Genomic DNA, 21,136 nt, shown 5'->3' with positions numbered 1-21,136 from the left:
AAAATATTCATAGTGATAGGATTTTCTCGCAAACGACTTTTAGGAAAAATGTTTATGCAATGTTCGTTGCACAAATGAGGAACCTGAAAAACCGTGATGCTTATAATTTGTCTGCTTGTTTTCAAGAAATTACTCATGTTGTCAACTGACTTCTCGGTCTGCTGATGCAAACTAGCCGAAATAGCTTTAAAAGTGGAATTGAAAATTAACTGATCCAAGGAACTCTAGCAGTACGCAGCAAACTTACAACAAACCTTTTCGTTTCTCAGCTTGTTTCAATATCGTTAGAGATCTTCACAAGTTCACCCCCTTCTGCCTTTTGGATACTTCACAAGCTGCTCCACAAGCCGCTCCATGAATGAGGATGTTAATTACCTCAGTTTTGTAATTTACTGGTAACTAAGTCTTATGTAATTTTATTTAATCTAATGTACTTTGATTCAAAATAAGAAATGTTCAAATTTTTTATGATACTACATTGATGGTGCAAATACAAAGATATTTCCATCAATTAAAAACATGACAACATAGTGATAGAGGAATCAGTTCATATACTTAAACAAGCTACTCCAACTTAAAACACATTGAACATTTCCAAAAGTGTTTTTCATACGTGTCTTCTTTATGCAATTGCATAAAATATTTGCATAAAATACGTGTTGTAAACTTTACTTCTCCGCGGTGGTCGTTCCGTGACTTCTTCAACTTGGCTTTTAAATTTCAAGTTTTTGCACAGTGCTGCTACATTTTCATCTTCTTGCTCCTTCATAATATCCACTAGCATTCGTGGTTCTTCACGACAGTTAGGATCTTGACATTGAAAATATCCGAGCTTTTCTGAATGTGATTTAATGACCATTTTGTTAGCTGAATAACCTACTTGTGGACACTAAGAATACATCCAAGGGTATTGCGTCAGATTATAATGGACAAATCTCATTCGCTTGCCCACATAATACTTTATTTTCCTTTGATTTTAGAATACTTGATGTTGGTTGAAAAGTTATAGGTTGAAAACATTTTTGGTTGAGAATATTTTTGGTTCAGAGTGTTTTTTATTCAAAATGAATGTTTGTGGTTGTGTTTGGAAAATATTGGTCGCAACATATGATTTATAAAAGGAAAAATATAACCGTCATAATAAAGCCGCTATAAGTAGAGACGAGCAGCGTCTGACACGAAGACGATCGGCCTAGTTTGAGCCAACAACGACTAGTCCCATCCAATGACTCTTATTTCACTCCCTATAAATTCAATCAATTTTCAACTCCAAAATCACACCTTCTACACCCACAAATCCTTATAATTTCACTTCAATCTTAATCTTTTATTCTGAAACTCCTGATCTCTCAATTTGTATAAAAATATCTTTAAAAAATGCCTGCTAGAGTTTTTGGTCCTAAATATACTCAAGAAGGGGAGTTAGATATTTGTAAATCCTATATTTTTCATATTCAAGGACATATTATTAGTGATCAAGTCATGTCGTCGCATATATCTTTTTGACAAAATATTTTCACAATGTTCGTTTCAGAAATGGGGAACCCCGGAAACCGTGATGCTCATGGATGGTCATGTCATTATCAAGCAATGAATCATGCAATCACCCAATTTCTCAGATAATGCAAACTAATCAAAATAGATTTAGCGGTGAAACTTAAATAGATTTACCGGTGAAACTGATCCAAATAACTCTATCATTATGGCAGAAAACTAACGACAAATCTTTTCTTTACGAAGCTTGTTTCAATATCCTTAAATATCATTCATTTTAATCACATCTAGACTACACCCAAATAGCTCTCCCTCTCTTTACTATGAAAGAAGATATCACTCTTATTCGATGTTGACTACATATTGTAATGAGAAATATGACTAGCTAGTATTTATGGGAAAGTGTGTTCCAAAGGTGTGTAGCGTTGCTAATGAAAATTAAAGAACCAGAAAGAACCATAAACTAAGACTTTCATTCAACAATAAATATGTCAGAAGTTATACAGAAGTTTTGTGGATGGTTCTCGAGGATAATCCTGGAATGTCCAACGAAGAACTAGTGAGTATATTCACAACTTGGTCTTCAATTTTAACAATTCCATCATAGTTTAATTAAAATCGTATTAAATTTTATCTATTATTCAGAAAACCATGGCTCATGCCCAAATTGTTGAAGAAAACGGAAAAGAATTTAAGCATTTCGAGTGCTATAAACTTTTTAAGTTGTATGCTTTTGGGTTTAATCCATTTTAATTATTTTAATACAACGTCGTTTGATGTTATTGTTGATGCATATTACTTTATATGGAAGCCGAAATATCGTTTAGTATAAAATGGAAGTCTAATTTAAGGTCTAAACGTTTACATTTATTAATATTACTGCCTATTCTTTTAACATATAAACCTATATAATAAATTAATTTAAGATCTTAATATGATTTTAATAAAAGTATAGTATAATTTTTGGCCTCCTGGTTCTCTTTATTTGACGTATGTTCCATTCAACGTGCTCTTGAACATGTTTTCTTTGGTTTTTGAAACTTCGGTTGTTGACTTTCCAAACTAGAGCGTTTTTTTTTTCATTTTTGCAGAACATTTTTTTGGATTAACTTCTAAAATTTGCACAACTTTTTCCTTTTTACCAATTTCATTTTTTTAAAATCACCGCATATCTTACTTACAGCAGATTCAAGTTTGGCTTCGCAAAAAAAGTGAAATAGATTTACGAGACATTTCAAGAAAAGGATTTTTAATGGAAAAAATTCAAGAGAAGATTGAATTTTGGTGTGAGTCGAATGTTTCAAAAATGTGTTCATTTATATGGGAAAAAATAATCGTTGTAAATTCGAACGTTATCGTCCCAACTTGGGACGACTGTCCTTACATGAGCCGAGGCTCGTCTCATGATGGCACATTTGTATCATTCTGCCTCGGTATTCCATTTCCTCACCGTCTAAAATTTGGTTTGTCTATCCACTTGACACAACAGATCAACTGATTTACCTAGACCTACTGGAGTTGCTCTAGCCACTTGTCTGAGGAGATAACATATCCTCCAATTAGGGAAAAATAAAAGAAAAGAAAAAACTTTTCTCCATTAACCTTAGCCTTCTAGTTTGACCTCGTTAGGATTTTGACTACTTCTAAACAATTTTTATTTTTCAAATCCAGCTTCTCTCGTCTCGTGTAGCTTAGCTATTTTTTATATAATTTTCTTAATTGTCATTAACTTTATTTAATTTAGTTTTGTCTATTATTCAAATGATGCATTAATTATTATCTCTGTATTCGAGTTTCAAGTTTAGCAATTCCAACACGAATATTCAATGATTAATAGTAAAAATTAATATTAAGTTTACCTTTTCAAGGTGATTGATGCAGTTCTTCTCTCAGTTAGCTCTGCGAGACTGTTTATGTTTCTTCATAACTTCAGTTGCCTCATGTGAATGATAAAAAAAAATGAGGTAGGTTTAAAGAGGTAAAGATGGCATGAGTGCAGAACGTTGATTACGACAGATCTTGCATAAACCAAGATAATGTCCATTCAGAATTTTTTTTTGTTGTCCCACTGATATAACATATTTGATCTGCAAATCTGTGATGTCATCTAACCCAAGTTTCAACCCTATTTATAACTCACTGAATTTTTAGTATTAAAAAATGTTCAGCTGTATTTTCAAGAGAAATCCCAATAAATTTAAGTTGTCGTCTATATACTGTCAAACTGTTTTTATTTACGGAAAAAATCACTCTCGATCTTTAAACTGCTTATAAAGGGAGTAAAAGGTCCACATCATAACGAAAGATAAATCTTCATCTTCTTATCAACTAGTTCTTTTTTCGGAAATGATATTCACACCTCCATTTAGAGCTATATTCACAGCTTAAACGCTAGGTGTTGTAAGAGTATTGGTTCATGACTTTCAGCCAGGACCCACCGCTGGATAAAAAGGTTCACCATTTTAGAGATGTGGGATTTAGATGTCCTGAACTGTGAGTAGTATGGTGTTTTTGTGCTGTGAATAGCACCACCGTTCTTTTTTTATACTGAAAAGCTTATAGGAGTAAGCAAAGCTCAAGTCTATGAACGTAAAAAGAAAAAAAACAAAAGAAAGTTACATTCGGACCAACAAAACATTAAAAACAAATTAGTCATGCGAATTCTTAACAAATAAGATAATTTCTTTGAAAGCACTTGTGATTAAATTCTTTATCACTGAGTTAAAAAAAAAAAACTTATTTAAAAACTTATTTTGAGCATTAGCTTTATTGTGTGCATATACAATTTAATAAGCATTAGTGAATTAACTATTAATTAATAGGTGTCCATGACCATTCTTCTTCGCAAAGAAAGAAAGAAAAATAGTGTTAAATTAAATTACTTAAACACCTATAATTACCTAAAATCTGAGAGAGGCTCGAAGCGGAATTCTAGAGTTTCTGAAAGTGAGTTACGGGAGGTTCAACACGAACAGTCTCTGCCTAAATCGCGCACAATGGCCGTTCAAAGGCTGCTTCAGTCACGGGGAAGAGGTTTATGGCTGGTCTTAGGGAGGGAAGCAGATGAAGAGAGAGATCAGAGAATTCTAGGGTTTGAAGAAGAATTACTCTGAGAGGTTATGAGAAAGATCTATCTTAGCTCGGAGAAATAGATGACATGTTTATAGCTGAATTCTCTAATCTCAGGTCGGTTAAGATAAGGATTGCTTGTCGTGCCGTGTGGAGCAATTCTCCCGTCTCTTCAGGAATAGATAGAGATAAACTAGGTTGACTTTATCTCATTATTCCACCGCCTTTACTCTCTTCTGTGGGGAGAAATATGTCGGATATTTCTCACACGTGTCGTAGACTGATAGACACATTTTTGTGTCCGATTTGTCTCGATTCTATATATTGTTAGGGATCATTTTTGTACTTATTATGGTGTTTTATTTATTTGTAGGTATTTTTGGCTAATAAACATTTTTGGAAAAATAAGATTTTGCAGCGAAATTGGCTCGAAAAGTGTTTTTTGCGTTCATGGGAGGACATTTGCTATTCGGGCTCTCACTTTGGATAAGGGGTAACCTAATTGCTAAGGGGCATCCCATTCCCAGGCAGTTGCTAATCGCACCCCTACTCTGGATAAGGGGCAACCATCTTCAACATTCAAAAATCAGGTTTTGGCGGAAAAAAAGTGTAGTTAAAGAGCAGTTTTGGCAATCATGTGTTGGAGGAGTTTGAGGTCGATTAAACCTATGATTTTCATAGGATAGACTCCTTATGGGTCTAGGAATCTGATATGGGTGTTTAAATCGATTAGATTGGGCTCAAACGACGGATTTTTCTCACAATAAGAAAATATGGAAAGTCACGTGTGTGACCTGTTTTAGGAAATTTTAGAGAGATTAAAACGCTGTAAAGCTTCCCAAAAATTTGTATCTATCTAAGGAAGAGTTTAGAATAAAAAGGAAAGCTTAGAAACGCGTAGAAATCCTAAAACAAGAAATTGTCGCAACTTGGTCGTGAAGAGAAGGAAAGAGAATTTGGAAGATTTGGGAGAGATTTAATCGGTGTTTTTGATATAAATAGATGTCTTGGGTCATATAGAAGAGGTGTCGAGAGTTTGGGAACCTAAGGAGAGCCAGAGAAGAAGAAATCAGGGCTTTACCAAACTCTGTTTCTGCTGCTGCTGCTGTTGAAGAAGAAGAACAGCTGAAGAACATTGACCCACGGTAGACAGTCGCAGAAAAGTGTCACTGTTTAACAGCTGAAGAACATTAAGCTGTTCAGGGCAGTCTGTTTCAGGGCAGTCTTAAATCAGCGACAAAGCAACAGTTTTTCTGTAACAGTTCCATTGTAATAGCTGTTTTGCAACACCAATATACTGTTGCAAACAATCTGTGTTATTAATTTTCACTCTTTTAATCATCTTTTGAGAAACAAACACATATTTTGAGATCATGATTAATATGAGGAGCTAAACCACAACATTGGGATGACGGAGGAAGCCATATTTCATACGTGTGGTAATTATATTTAATTCTTTTTATGATTTTTCTTAATTAGTTGTGAAGTCGTATGATGATGTATGCTTGGTCTAAGTGCTTTTGATGCATCATGCTAGCGATTTACAGTTAATCTTTTTAAAATCTACCCTGGAAAAGAATTAGAGTCAATAAACAAGAGCTATAATTGTCTAAGTATTGATTTTTGAACCACATGGTATGAGGTTTGGTGGAATCCTGAGTCTCGGTAATCTCTCGACATTGTGACAAACCTTGTGTATATATTTTCTTTATTTTTATTGTTTTCTATTATTAAGTCTGAAATTGAGTCTACACAAGTCCGGTTGAACGAACTTTATTTACCACTTAAAAAACTACATCAGTTTTGGCGCCGCCGGCGCGGATTTCTATTTAGATTTGTTTTAGGTTTATTTTTATTTTATTTTATTTTTTGTTCTTTTTTACGCGTTTTGGTATTTTTCGATTCTTTTCAGATTTGGACCGAAGCTACAAGGAAAGAAAAGTACTATAAAAGGAAAGCATCGCCATAGAAGGAAAGAAAAGAGGAATCTGAAAGGAGTGAAGAAGAAGATTTTGTATATAGTTATTTTTTTATTTTTAGAAACTGTAAATATGATTTTATTTTTGTAATTTTTCTTTTCCTTTTTGGACATTTTTATTTTTGGACTGGACATTTTTATTTTTAAACCCTAAGGAAGGGTTAAAATTAAATATAAACTGTTTTGCAGGGAAGGACGACAGTTACGATACTGTCTCGGCCCCTCGGGTTCGTACACTGACATAGGAGTCGGTGGCCTGAGTCGACTTCAACGGTTCATCGCCCGTCTGGTACGGGAGGTAAGACTCTATCCACCCACGAATCCCCTGTCAGTGGGTTTTATTTTGTGTGACAACTCACACCCTGCAGTAGAATGTCAAACTGGTATTACAATAGCCAATACAACGAATATCCGACTGAGTTTGAAAATGAACGTTACTACTTTGACCATAGTGTGAATAGTGGTTGGGAACATCAACCTTTTGAAGATTATGGTCCATACCATGGTGAGCCCAATTACTATCCACATACGCACCGGTCATATGAGCAAAATTCTTATATTTCTCCTTTAGAAGAGTCTCTCAGGAAATTAGAAGAGTCGACACGTAGGATAGCTGAGATGAATAACTTAGTTTATGACGAAAGAAAACTTTGTATAGAGGAATCCCTCAAGCTGATAGCTGAGACGAACGAAAAAATTGCTCGAAATAATCTTAATTTTCAATACAGTGTCTCCAATAATACCCTTGAAAATGAGGATAGTTATTTGCATAAACAGGATGACGGGGACATAATTGGTAACACTACTTGGTATTTAGATGAGGTTCAACCATTTTCATGTTATTATAATGATTATGATGAGGATAGTGTTGATGAAGAATTTAGAATAAATAGGCATAGTGATCAGGAATTTGCTACTCCAACTGAGCTTAATAATAATATTATTTCTAGTTCAAATCCAAATAATTTTAATAATTATTCACCTATTCAAAAGGAAGAGGATTTGACTAGAGATACCCCCGTTTTAGACGATGTAGTATTTCCTTTTGATTACGAAGCTAATAATGGTTTAGAGGAACGAGTATATTTTGAGTCTAGCGATTTAGAAACAATAGACTTAGAAAAAGATAATGAACTCGTCGAGATGAGTGAGGATGTACCCGACTTAGAAGAATCAATTGACCATTTTCATGAATTAGATGACCTTGAAATTAGGAAAGTGGTGACTAGTCTTTCTAGAGACACTGAAAACTCTAAGTTTGGGGGTGATTATCATTCTCCATGTGATTTAACTCTTAGAAAGGTCCCTCACTTGGGACTTGACATATGTGCCTCAACCATTTTACAAGATTATCTTCATACACGTTTTCCTGAACCTAGTGATGTCCACAAGAAATTTCAGTTATTAGAAACCCATCCTCTGGTTGATGCGGTTTACCCAGGCTATGCTACCCAGATTGACTTTGTTTTCCCACCAAATATTTTTCTTCCAAATGTGGGAATGTTTGATTTTCAAATGCGTCGAATATTAAGTTTTGAGACTAAACCTAATTACTTTAGGAGATTAGAGTCGACATACTTGTTTAAGGAAGATCACCACTCTCATTGTGGTCAGCTGTGTAAGTCAAATCTGATTGACTTAGAGGATCCTCAATTATTCAGGTTATTATTATGTGCTTCTAAGTTTTTATTTGAGTTTTTCCAGACTCTAGAACCTGAACATTTGGATCTAACCTATGAGGAAATTCAATCCATGAAAATATTTTATTTGGACCCAGTTATATATCCTGAACCTGAACCACAACTAGATGTAGCTGCCTTAAACAGGAAACTAGACAAGGGTGTGCTTTATTTGTTCATTTTCTTGGCATGTTGCGGAATCCTTTTACTTGTGATAGCTCTATTTGGTTTTGATGACCCATAGATATTTCGGCTATTACTTTATGATTTTATAAGGTGACTAATCCTTCTTAGTCTGGCTGAAGACATTAAACTTAGCACTTCTTGGGAGGTAACCCATTCTCATACAACACGATAATATCTTTCCTTATCTCTTTTGCTTCAAATGGTAACAATTTTTCCTTGTTCATGCTTTTAATTTGATCTTTAGAACATTGAGGACAATGTTAGATTTAAGTTTGGGGGTATAGGAGAAACTTTTTAGTTGCACAATTAAACTCCAGAGCCTAGAAATTTATGCTTATTAAGGATGGCACTAACCAATCTAAGTGGATGGAAGAATTTTGGTTGTAAGAGTTGAGGAACCAATCTGACTAGATGGCAACATCTAAGTCTATTCATAAAAGCACAGAGCTCAGGTGTTAGAAATAACATGATAGTTTCACCATATCTCGTTGAGTCCTTTTCACTTCTGTTTTTATTTTGTTTTGTTTTTAAACTATGTTTCTCTAAGTGATTAGGTGGGGCTCACGATTCAAGTTGTTACCAATGCTAGGGTGAATTAGAGTGATTGAGATACAAAAAAAAAAAGAAATTGAGACCAGACCATCAGACCAACTGGAATAAATTCAATAAAGTCGACCACTGGAACCCTTGTATATGCCAGTGTGTTGATATTAGTCAGACTAGTATCTCAGTCCATTAGGATAGGTTCATTTTGGCGGAGGCCTTCAGACAGATATGAGAAACACCGTTCACCTAGTAAACATCAAAACCATCTATGTTTTTCTATATCCATCTTCTTGATCTATCCATGTGATTAGTTTTGACTCCGGATATTGATGTCCATAGTGCGACTATTTGAGTAGAGCTCTGTCACTTCATATGAATTTTAGTATGCTTGAGTGCAAACTCGTGTACAACAATTGGAATTTCGCATCAGGGTACTTCCTCCTGTAGTCAATAAGTATGCCAACCAAGGAGATTCTTTAGTGCCTTCCAAGGTTCTGTGTAGATAGCTAGGGTCTGGAGTAAAAAGGTTTTGTGGGTATACCTCTGGTAAGCCCTCCGGAGACAACACTCCGCCACTAGGGACACCTAGGGGTTTAAAGGCTTATTGCATACGCTAAAAGCAATCGACGATGCCTGCGACAGTGAGTTAGGATTTTATTTCTATTTTATTTTTGCTCGAGGACTAGCAAATAATAGGTTTGAGGGTATTTGATAGACACATTTTTGTATCCGATTTGTCTCGATTCTATATATTTTTAGGGCTCATTTTTGTACTTATTATGGTGTTTTATTTATTTGTAGGTATTTTTGGCTAATAAACATTTTTGGAAAAATAAGATTTGCGGCGAAATTGGCTCGAAAAGTGTTTTTTGCGTTCATGGGAGGACATTTGCTATTCAGACTCTCACTTTGGATAAGGGGTTACCTAATTACTAAGCGGCATCCCATTTCCAGGCAGTTGCTAATCGCACCCCTACTCTGGATAAGGGGCAACCATCTTCAACATTCAAAAATCAGGTTTTGGCGGAAAAAAAAGTGTAGTTAAAGAGCAGTTCTGGCAATCTTGATTTGGAGGAGTTTGAGGTCGATTAAACCTCTGATTTTCATAGGATAGACTCCTTATGGGTCTAGGAATCTGATATGGGTGTTTAAATCGATTAGATTGGGCTCAAACGACGGATTTTTCTCACAATAAGAAAATATGGAAAGTCACGTGTGTGACCTGTTTTAGGGAATTTTAGAGAGATTAAAACGCTGTAAACCTTCCCAAAGATTTGTATCTATCTAAGGAAGAGTTTAGAATAAAAAGGAAAGCTCAGAAACGCGTAGAAATCCTAAAACAAGAAATTGTCGCAACTTGGCCATGAAGAGAAGGAAAGAGATTTTGGAAGATTTGGGAGAGATTTAATCGGTATTTTTGATATAAATAGATGTCTTGGGTCATATAGAAGAGGTGTCGAGAGTTTGGTACCCTAAGGAGATCCAGAGAAGAAGAAATCAGAGCTTTACCAAACTCTGTTTCTGCTGCTGCTGCTGCTGTTGAAGAAGAAGAACAACTGAATAACATTGACCCTCGGTAGACAGTCGCAGAAAAGTGTCACTGTATAACAGCCGAAGAATATTAAGCTGTTCAGGGCAGTCTTAAATCAGCGACAAAGCAACAGTTTTTCTGTAACAGTTCCATTGTAACAGTTGTTTTCCAACACCAATACACTGTTGCAAACAGTCTGTGTTATTAGTTTTCACTCTTTTAATCATCTTTTGAGCAACAAACACATATTTTGAGATCATGATTAATATGAGGAGTTAAACCACAACACTGGGATGACGGAGTAAGCGATATTTCATACGTGTGGTAATTATATTTAATTCTTTTTATGACTTTTTGCATTAATTTAATCGTTTTATGATTTTTCTTAATTAGTTGTGAAGTCGTATGATGATGTATGCTTGGTCTAAGTGCTTTTGATGCATCATGCTAGCGATTTACAGTTAATCTTTTTAAAATCTACCCTGGCAAAGAATTAGAGTCAATAAATAAGAGCTATAATTGTCTAAGAATTGATTTTTGAACCACATGGTATGAGGTTTGGTGGAATCATGAGTCTCAGTAATCTCTCGACATTGTGACAAACCTTGTGTATATATTTTCTTTATTTTTATTGTTTTCTATTATTAAGTCTGAAATTGAGTCTACACAAGTCCGAGTTGAACGAACTTTATTTACCACTTAAAAACTACATCATAGACCGCCAGACCAAAACCCTAATTGATATCCCCCTATTTATGTGAAGCTGAGTAAGCCTTTGTGATGATGTGTTGGGAGAGAAATATTCTCTTTAGCCGAGTTGGCCAAGATAGAGAGATATTCTCTGATTTGTGAGAATGACTAGGATGAGCCACGTGAAAAGGCATGGAGTGCCTCATGAATCATGTGCAGAGTGTGAGAGGAGATGAGGTTGATCTTCCTCTCTTTATGGCCGGTCACATATGTCATGTGGAGACCGTATTATTGCTTGTGGGTCCCTTTGTTGAGCATGCGGAGCTCAAGAGAGCTTATCCACGTTTTTGGATAGATATGTATAATTCAGGCTCAATTTACTAGTCGTGAGTGTGTTTGAGAGACTGAAAAATAGGCTTGAGCCCTAGGTAAGGCGTGTACCTATCTTGGGGAATATCCGTCCCTGTCTGAGATTTCCCGAGAGATTTGAATCTCACTGAGATTTTGCGGAGAGATGTGAATCTCTCTGGGATTGTGAAAAGAGATGTGAATCGCTTTGAGACTTTGTGGAGAGATGTGAATCTCTCCGAGATTTTGAGAAGAGATGTGAATCTCTTTGAGATTTTGTGCTGAGATGTGAATCTCTTCGGGATTTTGAAAAGAGATTTGAATATCTCCGAGATTTTGCAGACAGATTTGAATCTCTCTGAGATTTTGAAGAGAGATTTGAATCTCTCCGAGATTTTGCAGAGAGAAATGAATCCCTCCGAGATTTTGCAGAGAGATTTGAATCTCTCCGAGATTTGGTAGACGAATCAAAATCTCTACGAATATTTTCTTAACAGATCTGAATCTCTCTGTGCTTAGCTGGGACTCGTCTTGGAGAGATAGAAAAGGCGTTGTACGCCCGATTAATGCCTCTGCGAGACTTTGGCTCACTTGTCTTTGACCAGCGTATCTTGCAAAGATATGCTAGGAATCAACTGTGTGTCCATATGATAAGGCCAACAAGACCAGTGTATCTCGAAAGGATGTTATAAGAGTCTTTCGAAAGGGCCTGGAGGCAGAATAACCAGTGTATCTCGCGGGGATGTCCTAGACGTTATTTGGAACCTCAGTAAGTCGAGTCAGAGCCTAGTGCATACATGACCAGCGTATCTCGCGATGATGTACTAGGAATCAGTCCTTGATCTCAAATAGGGTGAATCGTGCTTACAAGAGACATGCATATCTCCGCTCTGGGTCATAAGTCCGCCGAGGACGTCTTTACGCATCTACATAGCCTACATGACCAACAGTTTCTCGTCGAGGATGTATACTAGGAATCATGGCATCACAATCAGTTGCGTCTCGCGAAAACATGATGGAATTGTGGTTGTTCTGGTTCATAAGTCCGCCGAGGACGTTTTACACTCTACAGAACCTACATGACCAGTAGTATCTCGTCGAGGATATGCGTTAGGAGTCACGTCATCATGACCAACAGTGTATCGCGGAGAAGGATACTAGAAATCGTGGCTAAGGATGCCTTGAGGGCCAAGGGCTTAATCTCTCCCGTGAGAGTTGAATTTCGTTTATGGTATTGAAATGACACTTTTGCCCCTTTATCCGAATTTCACCATTTAGAACACCAAAAATGCTAAAAATTCATAGTTAACAGATAATATGACAGAAAACTATGGCAAGTTTCAGAAAGAAAAATGTTGAACTTTTGTAATCTCGAAAGTTCTAAAAACATAAACAGTTGCACCATCATTTTTCTGGTGCAAATTAGTCTTCTTATTATAAAATTGCGAGCACTGGAAGATAGGTATAAACGGATCTATTAATATAAGCAAACACGAAATGCTGGTGGGAATATAGACAAATAATTTTCTCACCTGCCACAAGCAAGTGTTTCATAGTTTCGTTAGAAACTGTAATGCATGTACAAGATTAAAGGAGATCAAAAATATTACAATCATGCATAAAAGCTGTCTTAGCATTTAAGGGAATAAGAGATGGAAAGAAAGTTCAGATAGAAGATAAAACCTTATAGGAAAACCTCGAGAAGGAAATCTCATCATTCAAAATCAACTCTCGCATAATGCAAGTTAGATTTCTCAAGAAATTGCAGATCTCATCAATGAAGAAGATATGAGTTGGAACTTTCAAAACGCTGCTGCTTTGTACTCTCCACATCAAATAGAACTAATCGTAGACATCAGGATTCCAACTCAGGGACAAAACAAGCTGCAATGCTCTCTAACTAAATATGGAGATTTCACTTAAAATGCAACTTACGGGGCCACTTAATATTAAGAATCAAACCATTTCATACTATCAACTTAAGTTCTGGTTGAGCCAATGACACCTAAAGATTCTACACAAATGTCAGATGTTCTTATGGAAGATTGCTTATGATATTATGTCTGTTTCTGCAAGACTTCAGTGCAATATAAGAATTAAGGGTTTTAAATGCTCCCTGTGCAATCAACATTTAGATACAAATGAACATATGTTCTTTTAATGCCATTTTTCCAGGTCATATGGTTTGCTATCTCTAGCATTATATACCATAATTCTATTAATCTGCTTGTGTGCAGGATCGGTTCTCACCTTGGCTTGACAGAGATAACATTATCTTAGGCTTTTGAATCTTGTTGTTATTACTATGTTACACAATTGGAAACCCAGGTGCTACAATTTTTTGAGAACAAAGCCCAAAACCAACTATAGTAGCCCAACAAATCTTTTGATTAAGTCAACGTCATCAGATAAATATTTTTGGCGCAATCTGAATGAATAGTCATCAATATGCATCATATAGGCATATTAGGAAAAATCCTTGGTTTTCACCTACTCATGATTGGTTAGAAAATTAATATAGATACTTCTTTAACTCCTAAAACCAATGATACTGGTTTTGCTACATTGGATACGAACTCTACATGAAACTATGTGGAGGTCATGACCTAAAAATAAGAACCAGAGATTGGTCAAGCTAAAACTCTTGGATTTCTCCAGCCATTAAATGGATAAAACACACAAAGAGATCGAGGATAATTATTGAAGGAGACAGCAGAAAGATTATGGAAGGAGTTCAAAATCCAGAAAAAGCTACAACGAGATGGGAAGGGACGTATCATCAGAGGATGACAGTTGTTAATTAAGAATCTTAGTCAAATCCGAGTCTATTTTAGTTTTAGGCCGAGTAATAGAGCAGCTGTGCAATCGTAGGTCGAGTAATAGAACAACTGATGCTCTTGCTAAATATGCCAGAGTCGATCAATATAACCAAAGGTGCAACACTAATCCTCTTATGTCGTAAGTCCAATCTTGTTAAGTATGAAATGGACATAAAATCTAGTGTTCGGGTGAGTCTCTCCGGCAAGGTAGCAGAATAGCGTGTATCTAGGGCTGCACATGTAACGGGATGATACGGGTTTTTTCCTGGTTCAGTACCCGTACCTCCCTATGATCGTACATGTACCTGTGAAGTACGGGACGGGAGTCGGGACCTATACCCGTTTAACTCGGTACAGGACGAAACCGGTTCTTTATCTGTAGCATGTACACTTTACAATTTGGATTCTCAATATCCTTGACACCCCGGATAACCCTAAACTCATTTCCCAGGTGCAAACTTTTCTCCAGTGCGAGATTTCCCCTCTCAAGCTTTTGATCAGTAAAGACATTCCCACATTACCCTGTATAAATCAACACTTTCCCATCACAAACATCATCTTCATACCCTCCGGACGAAACAATGCTTACCGCGAGAGGTTCCTCAGCCTCTTTAGGAACAAATAATCAATTCCAGCTATAATTGGAGTATGTAATCAAACCAAGCATGTTTCAATCCTGAAATAGAAAATATCTCCAACATCAATTCCCAGAACACTCCCAATCCTCTTCCTCGTATTCGTTCTGAACCCATTACTCATCATTATCGTGCCTGCTTTCAAATCCGGTCGCTGATTGGGTTCACCTGATACAGATGCACTATCCCCTTCTAGTGATGATAACCTAACTTCTTCACTAATTTTGAGTTTCTTGTTTGATTTTGCACTACTGCTCTTTGATTAGAAGATGGTGGTGTGGTGGCTCAGAAGATGGTGGACGACGATGGTCTCTCTTCTCTTCTCTGGGAGGAAAGTCCGAGAGAGGCTCAGAGGGAAAAAGAAGAAGAAAGAAATGAGGAGAAAAGAAACGGATGAGAAATGGAGAATACGATAGAAAAGGGTATAACCCCTGCTATCAATGACCTAGATATAATCCCCAATATCAACAAATATATATCTGCAGTACTACGGGACGGGACGGTTGGTATATGTACTTGTCCCATCTGACCTCGGTTCCGCTGCGGTTCCACGGGACGGGTCCTGTACAGTCCTACGTGTACCTGTTGCTTGGTATATGAAATCTTTTTCTCAAAAAAAAACAAAAAAACTTGGGATAAAAATTAGAACCAAGAAACAAGAACTGGGAATGTAAAATTAACAACATACCAACCCCTCACTGGTCTTTAAAATCTAGGGTTTCTCTAAATTCTTCCCTCTAAAAAACAAATTTCTAAACCCCTCTGATATCTCTATCAATAGCAATGGATCTTTTACAGAACTATACCAAGAGTGATGATGAAGATGAAGAGGAAAAGCAGGTTAATGAAGAAGAAAACCCTCCTTCACCAGATTCATCTCCACCAAGAATTTCTCTTCCATCAAAATCTTCAGCTCCTACCGTGGATGATACAATGCTTGCTTTAACAGTAGCAGGTAAAAATCGAATTCTTAATAAACCTATTGATCCAGTTCAACATGTAGTAGCTTACAATCCAACTTATGATCAACTATGGGCACCGATCTGTGGTCCTGCTCATCCTTATGCAAAGGATGGTCTAGCTCAAGGTATGAGAAATCATAAATTAGGTTTTGTTGAGAACGCAGCAATTGATACATTTGTTTTCGATGAACAATATAATACGTTTCATAAGTATGGTTATGCTGCTGATCCTTCGGGTTCATCCGGAACCAATTATGTTGGTGATTTAGATGCGTTACAGAAAAACGATGGAATTTCTGTTTATAATATTCCTCAATCTAAACAGCGAAAGAGAAAACTCGAGAAAAAGATTGAGCGGCAAGAGGATGAGGCTAATGATGTTGATTTGGATGATGTTAATAATCCTTCATCCGAAAACTGGTTAAAGAAGAATAGACAGAGTCCCTGGGCTGGGAAGAAACAAGGGGTGGAAGTTGAACTTACAGAGGAGCAAAAGAAGTATGCTGAAGAGTATGCGGCGAAAAAGGCTGAGAAGGAGAAGGGAAGTGATAATAAAGGGGAAGTTGTGGCTGAGAAGAGTACATTTCATGGGAAAGAAGAGAAAGATTATCAGGGTAGGTCATGGATTGCACCACCAAAAGATGCAAAAGCGAAAAATGATCAATGTTACATGCCAAAAAGATGGATTCATACTTGGAGTGGTCATACAAAGGGTGTTGCTGCTATTCGGTTCTTTCCGAAACAAGGACATCTGCTACTTTCAGCTGGAATGGATTCAAAGGTTAAGATTTGGGATGTTCACAATTCTGGTAAGTGTATGAGAACATATATGGGGCATGGAAAGGCGGTTCGTGATATATCGTTTTCTAATGATGGGACTAAGTTTTTGAGTGCTGGGTATGATAAGAATATTAAGTATTGGGATACAGAAACTGGGCAGGTGATATCCACTTTTTCAACTGGGAAGGTACCATATGTGGTTAAACAAAATCCTGACGATGATAAACAGAATATTTTACTAGCTGGAATGAGCGATAAGAAGATAGTTCAATGGGATATGAATTCTGGGCAGATCACACAAGAGTATGATCAGCATTTGGGGGCAGTGAATACTATCACATTTGTTGATGATAACCGGAGATTTGTTACGTCAAGTGATGATAAATCTCTTCGAGTGTGGGAATTTGGAATCCCAGTTGTTATTAAGTACATTAGTGAACCTCATATGCACTCAATGCCAGCAATTTCCTTGCACCCAAATTCGAATTGGCTTGCAGCACAGAGCTTGGACAACCAGATTCTTATTTACAGTACAAGGGAGAGGTTTCAGCTTAATAAGAAGAAGAGATTTGCAGGGCACATTGTGGCTGGGTATGCTTGCCAAGTTAATTTCTCACCGGACGGGCAGTATGTTATGTCTGGAGACGGTGAGGGCAAGTGTTGGTTTTGGAATTGGAAGACTTGCAAAGTTTCACGAACTCTGAAGTGTCATGAAGGTGTCTGTATTGGAGTTGAGTGGCACCCATTGGAACAAAGTAAAGTGGCTACTTGTGGCTGGGACGGCATGATCAAATACTGGTACGAATCTCTTTAAATTGAATATATTTATTTATTTGTTTATAATTTGAGAGCCTGAGTTGTAGGATAACATTGACATCCTCTTTTAATCACATTGCCATGCTACTATAACACTGCTGCATCTGTAGAAATGCCTTATTTTATGTTCTATTATTATTACTTTTTGTTGCTTCAAGTAGCCATCACCAGTATGTAGATTTCGTAAGTTCTTCACTGTATTGGAGAAATTTGTGAATACCGTAAGTTTCCCGTCATGGGTATACTGTCATTGTTGCCTTGAGAATTGCTGGTGACTTTCCATCTGCATAGTCGTCTAATAAATGCCCTTATGTAGCTTTATTATGAAATTGTTTGCATCCAGATCATCTCTATAAAATGCTTAGGCTTCTCAGTAGTTGCTATTATTGACACTTGTCCTTTATTATTAGATATTGTGGAATACAGAATCAATCAAGGTGAAACATAGATGAGTCGGTTTACTTTATCTTAATTTGTAATGGATAGTAGTTTACATATCCCACTGAATTTCTTTTCGGAATTCTTAAATTGCACATTCAAGAATGAAGTTTGTAACAACGAACTTTGCAGAAGCTATCTTGTATTTTGTTACTTGTATTTCAGTTCTTGGTGAGTCTTTTCCTACGATTAATGTTTTAGGAAATAGGATCAATAATGGTGCTTGCGACTCCTGACCTGAGAGGCCACATGCTGCAAAAGATTAGAAAAGTCCATCGAAGTTTGTTCTGATTAATTTTATTGTCTCTTGCAAGACGTGGTCTCCACGTTGGGAGGGTTATAATAGGGGTCTTTTGGGCTGGGTGGGGGAATTATTACAGTTGGCTTAGTAACATAGGAACCCATGGTACCAAAAAGAGAATTAAGAGAAAGAGGTGAATCATTCAAAACACTGTATTGCCGTGTTGATCCGTCAATCTGAGGCGCAAGTTAACTCAGCGCGTACTGTTCATCATTCCCAAGATGCCAGATTTCCCAGCAAACCATTGCACTTCCGACTTTGGGAGACCATTTTGTATGGCTCATTCATTCTGAGTCCATTTTGTGAAATCTTTGCTTGATTGGAAAGATCACAATTAAGAAAAAATATTCATCCTTGTATTGTTTTCATGAAATGGACTGTATGAATGAGATATGATCTCCCAAAGCCGGGATAAGCGCAATGGTTCGCAGCTAAAATTCTGGCCTGTTGGTGATGCTGATGCGCAGTTTGTGTGGTTTGGCAAGTAAGCTTGGTAGAACAATGATTCACCTCTTCTTGGATGTTGGTTTATTCTCTTTATGCTACCTTAGACTTTTTCGACGTTCCGAATCCATCCGTATTAATTCCGCACAATAGGAATGACTTAAGAAAGCAATCAGGATGCTGGATAATTGTTTGTCACTTAGCATTTAAAGTCGTTACTATCGAAAGCTCTATGACTTCAAAGCTATGTCTTTCATCAAATAGTTGTCTCCTTCACTTCCTTGTATACAGATTGTTGTGGTACAGAGGTCAAGTAGTATCGTTTCCATACTTCGATGCTTAGCTTCAACTTTTTTTTTCTTCTTTTTAAAACCTAAACTTAACGTTCTCTATTAATGGTGTTGGAGATGCGCTAGGATAGTCTTGGTAAAAGGTTCTGGGGAACATTGTTTGATTTATGAAATGCATAGTTGTGCTTACCACATTATCTGAATATGCTTAGTGTTGAGGTTTACATGCTTCAAAATTTAGTAAGATGAGCTTTAGTGCTTTACTACATAGTTCTTGAAGCTAATGTGATTGCTCTTCACTAGTGTTGAAGTCGCGATGAAATTTTGCTGTTCTCCTTTGCAAAAATTGTTGAAAGCGTACTGTGTTCTACTGGCTCTCTTAGTATTTCCTTGTATCCTTGGCAATGACTAAACCTCCCATCCACTTATCTGTCTTGCAGGGACTAGTCTGTTCAACCGTTTGCTCTCAGCCTCAGATAGCGGTAGATTGACTGCAACACCTGACAGAGCATGCAAGAGAGACAAACTGTATGCAGAGCTGGAGCCACGGAAGTGTTGTCTGACTGCTCCCAACTACTGCATCCCGTTCCTCAGGCCGCCACCGCGGTTTATTTCTATTTCATCATGAATATACGCTTGTATTTTAGCTGCCTGTGTTCCGTGGCTCCTTGAATCTTTAGGTCATCTTATAAAACAAAGACATGGTTCTTGTTCTGCTTAATTTTGTACTAAGCTTGTTGTACCATCATTATCTTATCAGCTCACCTATGATAGTTAAAAAGTCATCGTGGAATACATCATGTTTTTGAACTGTTTACTGGATCTAGGCGCATGGATCGATTCACTACTATTCATTTACGGTTCGATGCTTGCATTTAATCCATGTGTGCTACCATCAAAGTAATAAGCACAAATCACAATATCGCATATTATTATATCAAATTATGAGTTTTGCATTAATTAGATAACTGTTTGCCAAATTAGTCTACCCACAACTCCGAGTCTACTATGAGTATCCAATTACAAAAAAGAATGTCTCTAGCATTTTCAGGAGGGAATATCTTTACATGTTCCTGTCAGTCAATAGTTTAATCGAAAAGCTTAAATGTGTTTTTTTCTTTTTTGATAAAAGAAAATTTATTATTTAAGAATCATAATCAAACATGGAAATTATTTTCCACCCAACTAAAAATATCAGGTGGAACAATAAAGAATATCAACTAAGAATATGCTTCCGGTGAATTATCTTCTTAAGTTTTATAATTCTGTTACTGATGATATTTGTACTCTATGCAAGGATGTCGTGGAATCGGTTTTGCATTTACTTATTAAATGTCCTGTTGCTTCACATACCTGGTTGGGCTTATCTTTCCAACATTTGATTCTTTCTAATCTTCAAAACATTGATGATTATTTTCTGTCGTGGTATAAGAATGGTTTGGGTGTCTCTTCTTATGAGGTTAACTGGCAAGTATTGCAGCTATTATATTGTGGTGTATTTGGAAGCTGAGGTGTGATGTGATTTTTAAGAATTCTGCTATAGATATGAATAAAGTTATTCTTGAAGTTAAAAGAATGATAAACTCGTATATAAAACATAATTTACCTGTTCAAGTCAGTAAACATAATCACAAAGTACAGAAATTTGGTGTTACCATCAGCATTAGCTTCCTTAGACAGTGAATACAACTATTTGTTTCATTGACACTTTTTACTATTGTCTCCCAGTCTACTTCCACAATGACTTTCTCCAGTCCTTGCAACTGCTCCCTTTTCAGCTCTTATTCCTTAATGAAAATACATGCCTTTGACTTCAATGCAACTGCCTGCAAAATCACAGATCATTTTTTTTATTATTAGAAAACGAGATAATTGTCCCTAGAACATGAACAGTTACTCGGCAGTTACAAAACCACCTGATGGCCTGTCATCAACACCAGTCAAAGGTAGGATGATAGTAGAGTTTTCTAACATTCCAGAGTGTATCTATACGGAGATTTGAATATGGTTAAGCAAATATATGAGATTTGGTCCTTTCCAATTAAATTTTTCTAAACCAATTGTTTGAGGGTGAAAACTGTTTCTGCTGGTTTTGGTAAATTTGGGTGTGTGTGGATAAGAAACGAATCT

General features: G+C 36.6%; 1 protein-coding gene across 1 annotated transcript; it reads left to right on the top strand.

The window, feature by feature from the left end:
• The first annotated feature begins 15,618 nt into the window (after nucleotides 1-15,618).
• LOC113318288 (pre-mRNA-processing factor 17-like) lies at nucleotides 15,619-19,828 on the top strand. The gene is made up of 2 exons (XM_026566435.1): nucleotides 15,619-17,515; nucleotides 19,447-19,828. The coding sequence occupies exons 1-2, from the start codon at nucleotides 15,759-15,761 to the stop codon at nucleotides 19,451-19,453; spliced, it is 1,764 nt and encodes a 587-aa protein (XP_026422220.1). The 5' UTR covers nucleotides 15,619-15,758; the 3' UTR covers nucleotides 19,454-19,828.
• The last annotated feature ends 1,308 nt before the right edge of the window (nucleotides 19,829-21,136 follow it).

The sequence above is a fragment of the Papaver somniferum genome, chromosome 10, assembly GCF_003573695.1.
Source record: "Papaver somniferum cultivar HN1 chromosome 10, ASM357369v1, whole genome shotgun sequence".
In the NCBI taxonomy this organism is placed as follows: Eukaryota; Viridiplantae; Streptophyta; class Magnoliopsida; order Ranunculales; family Papaveraceae; genus Papaver; species Papaver somniferum.
Note: the sequence above shows the minus strand (reverse complement) of the source record. Positions and strands in the feature narration are given on the sequence as shown.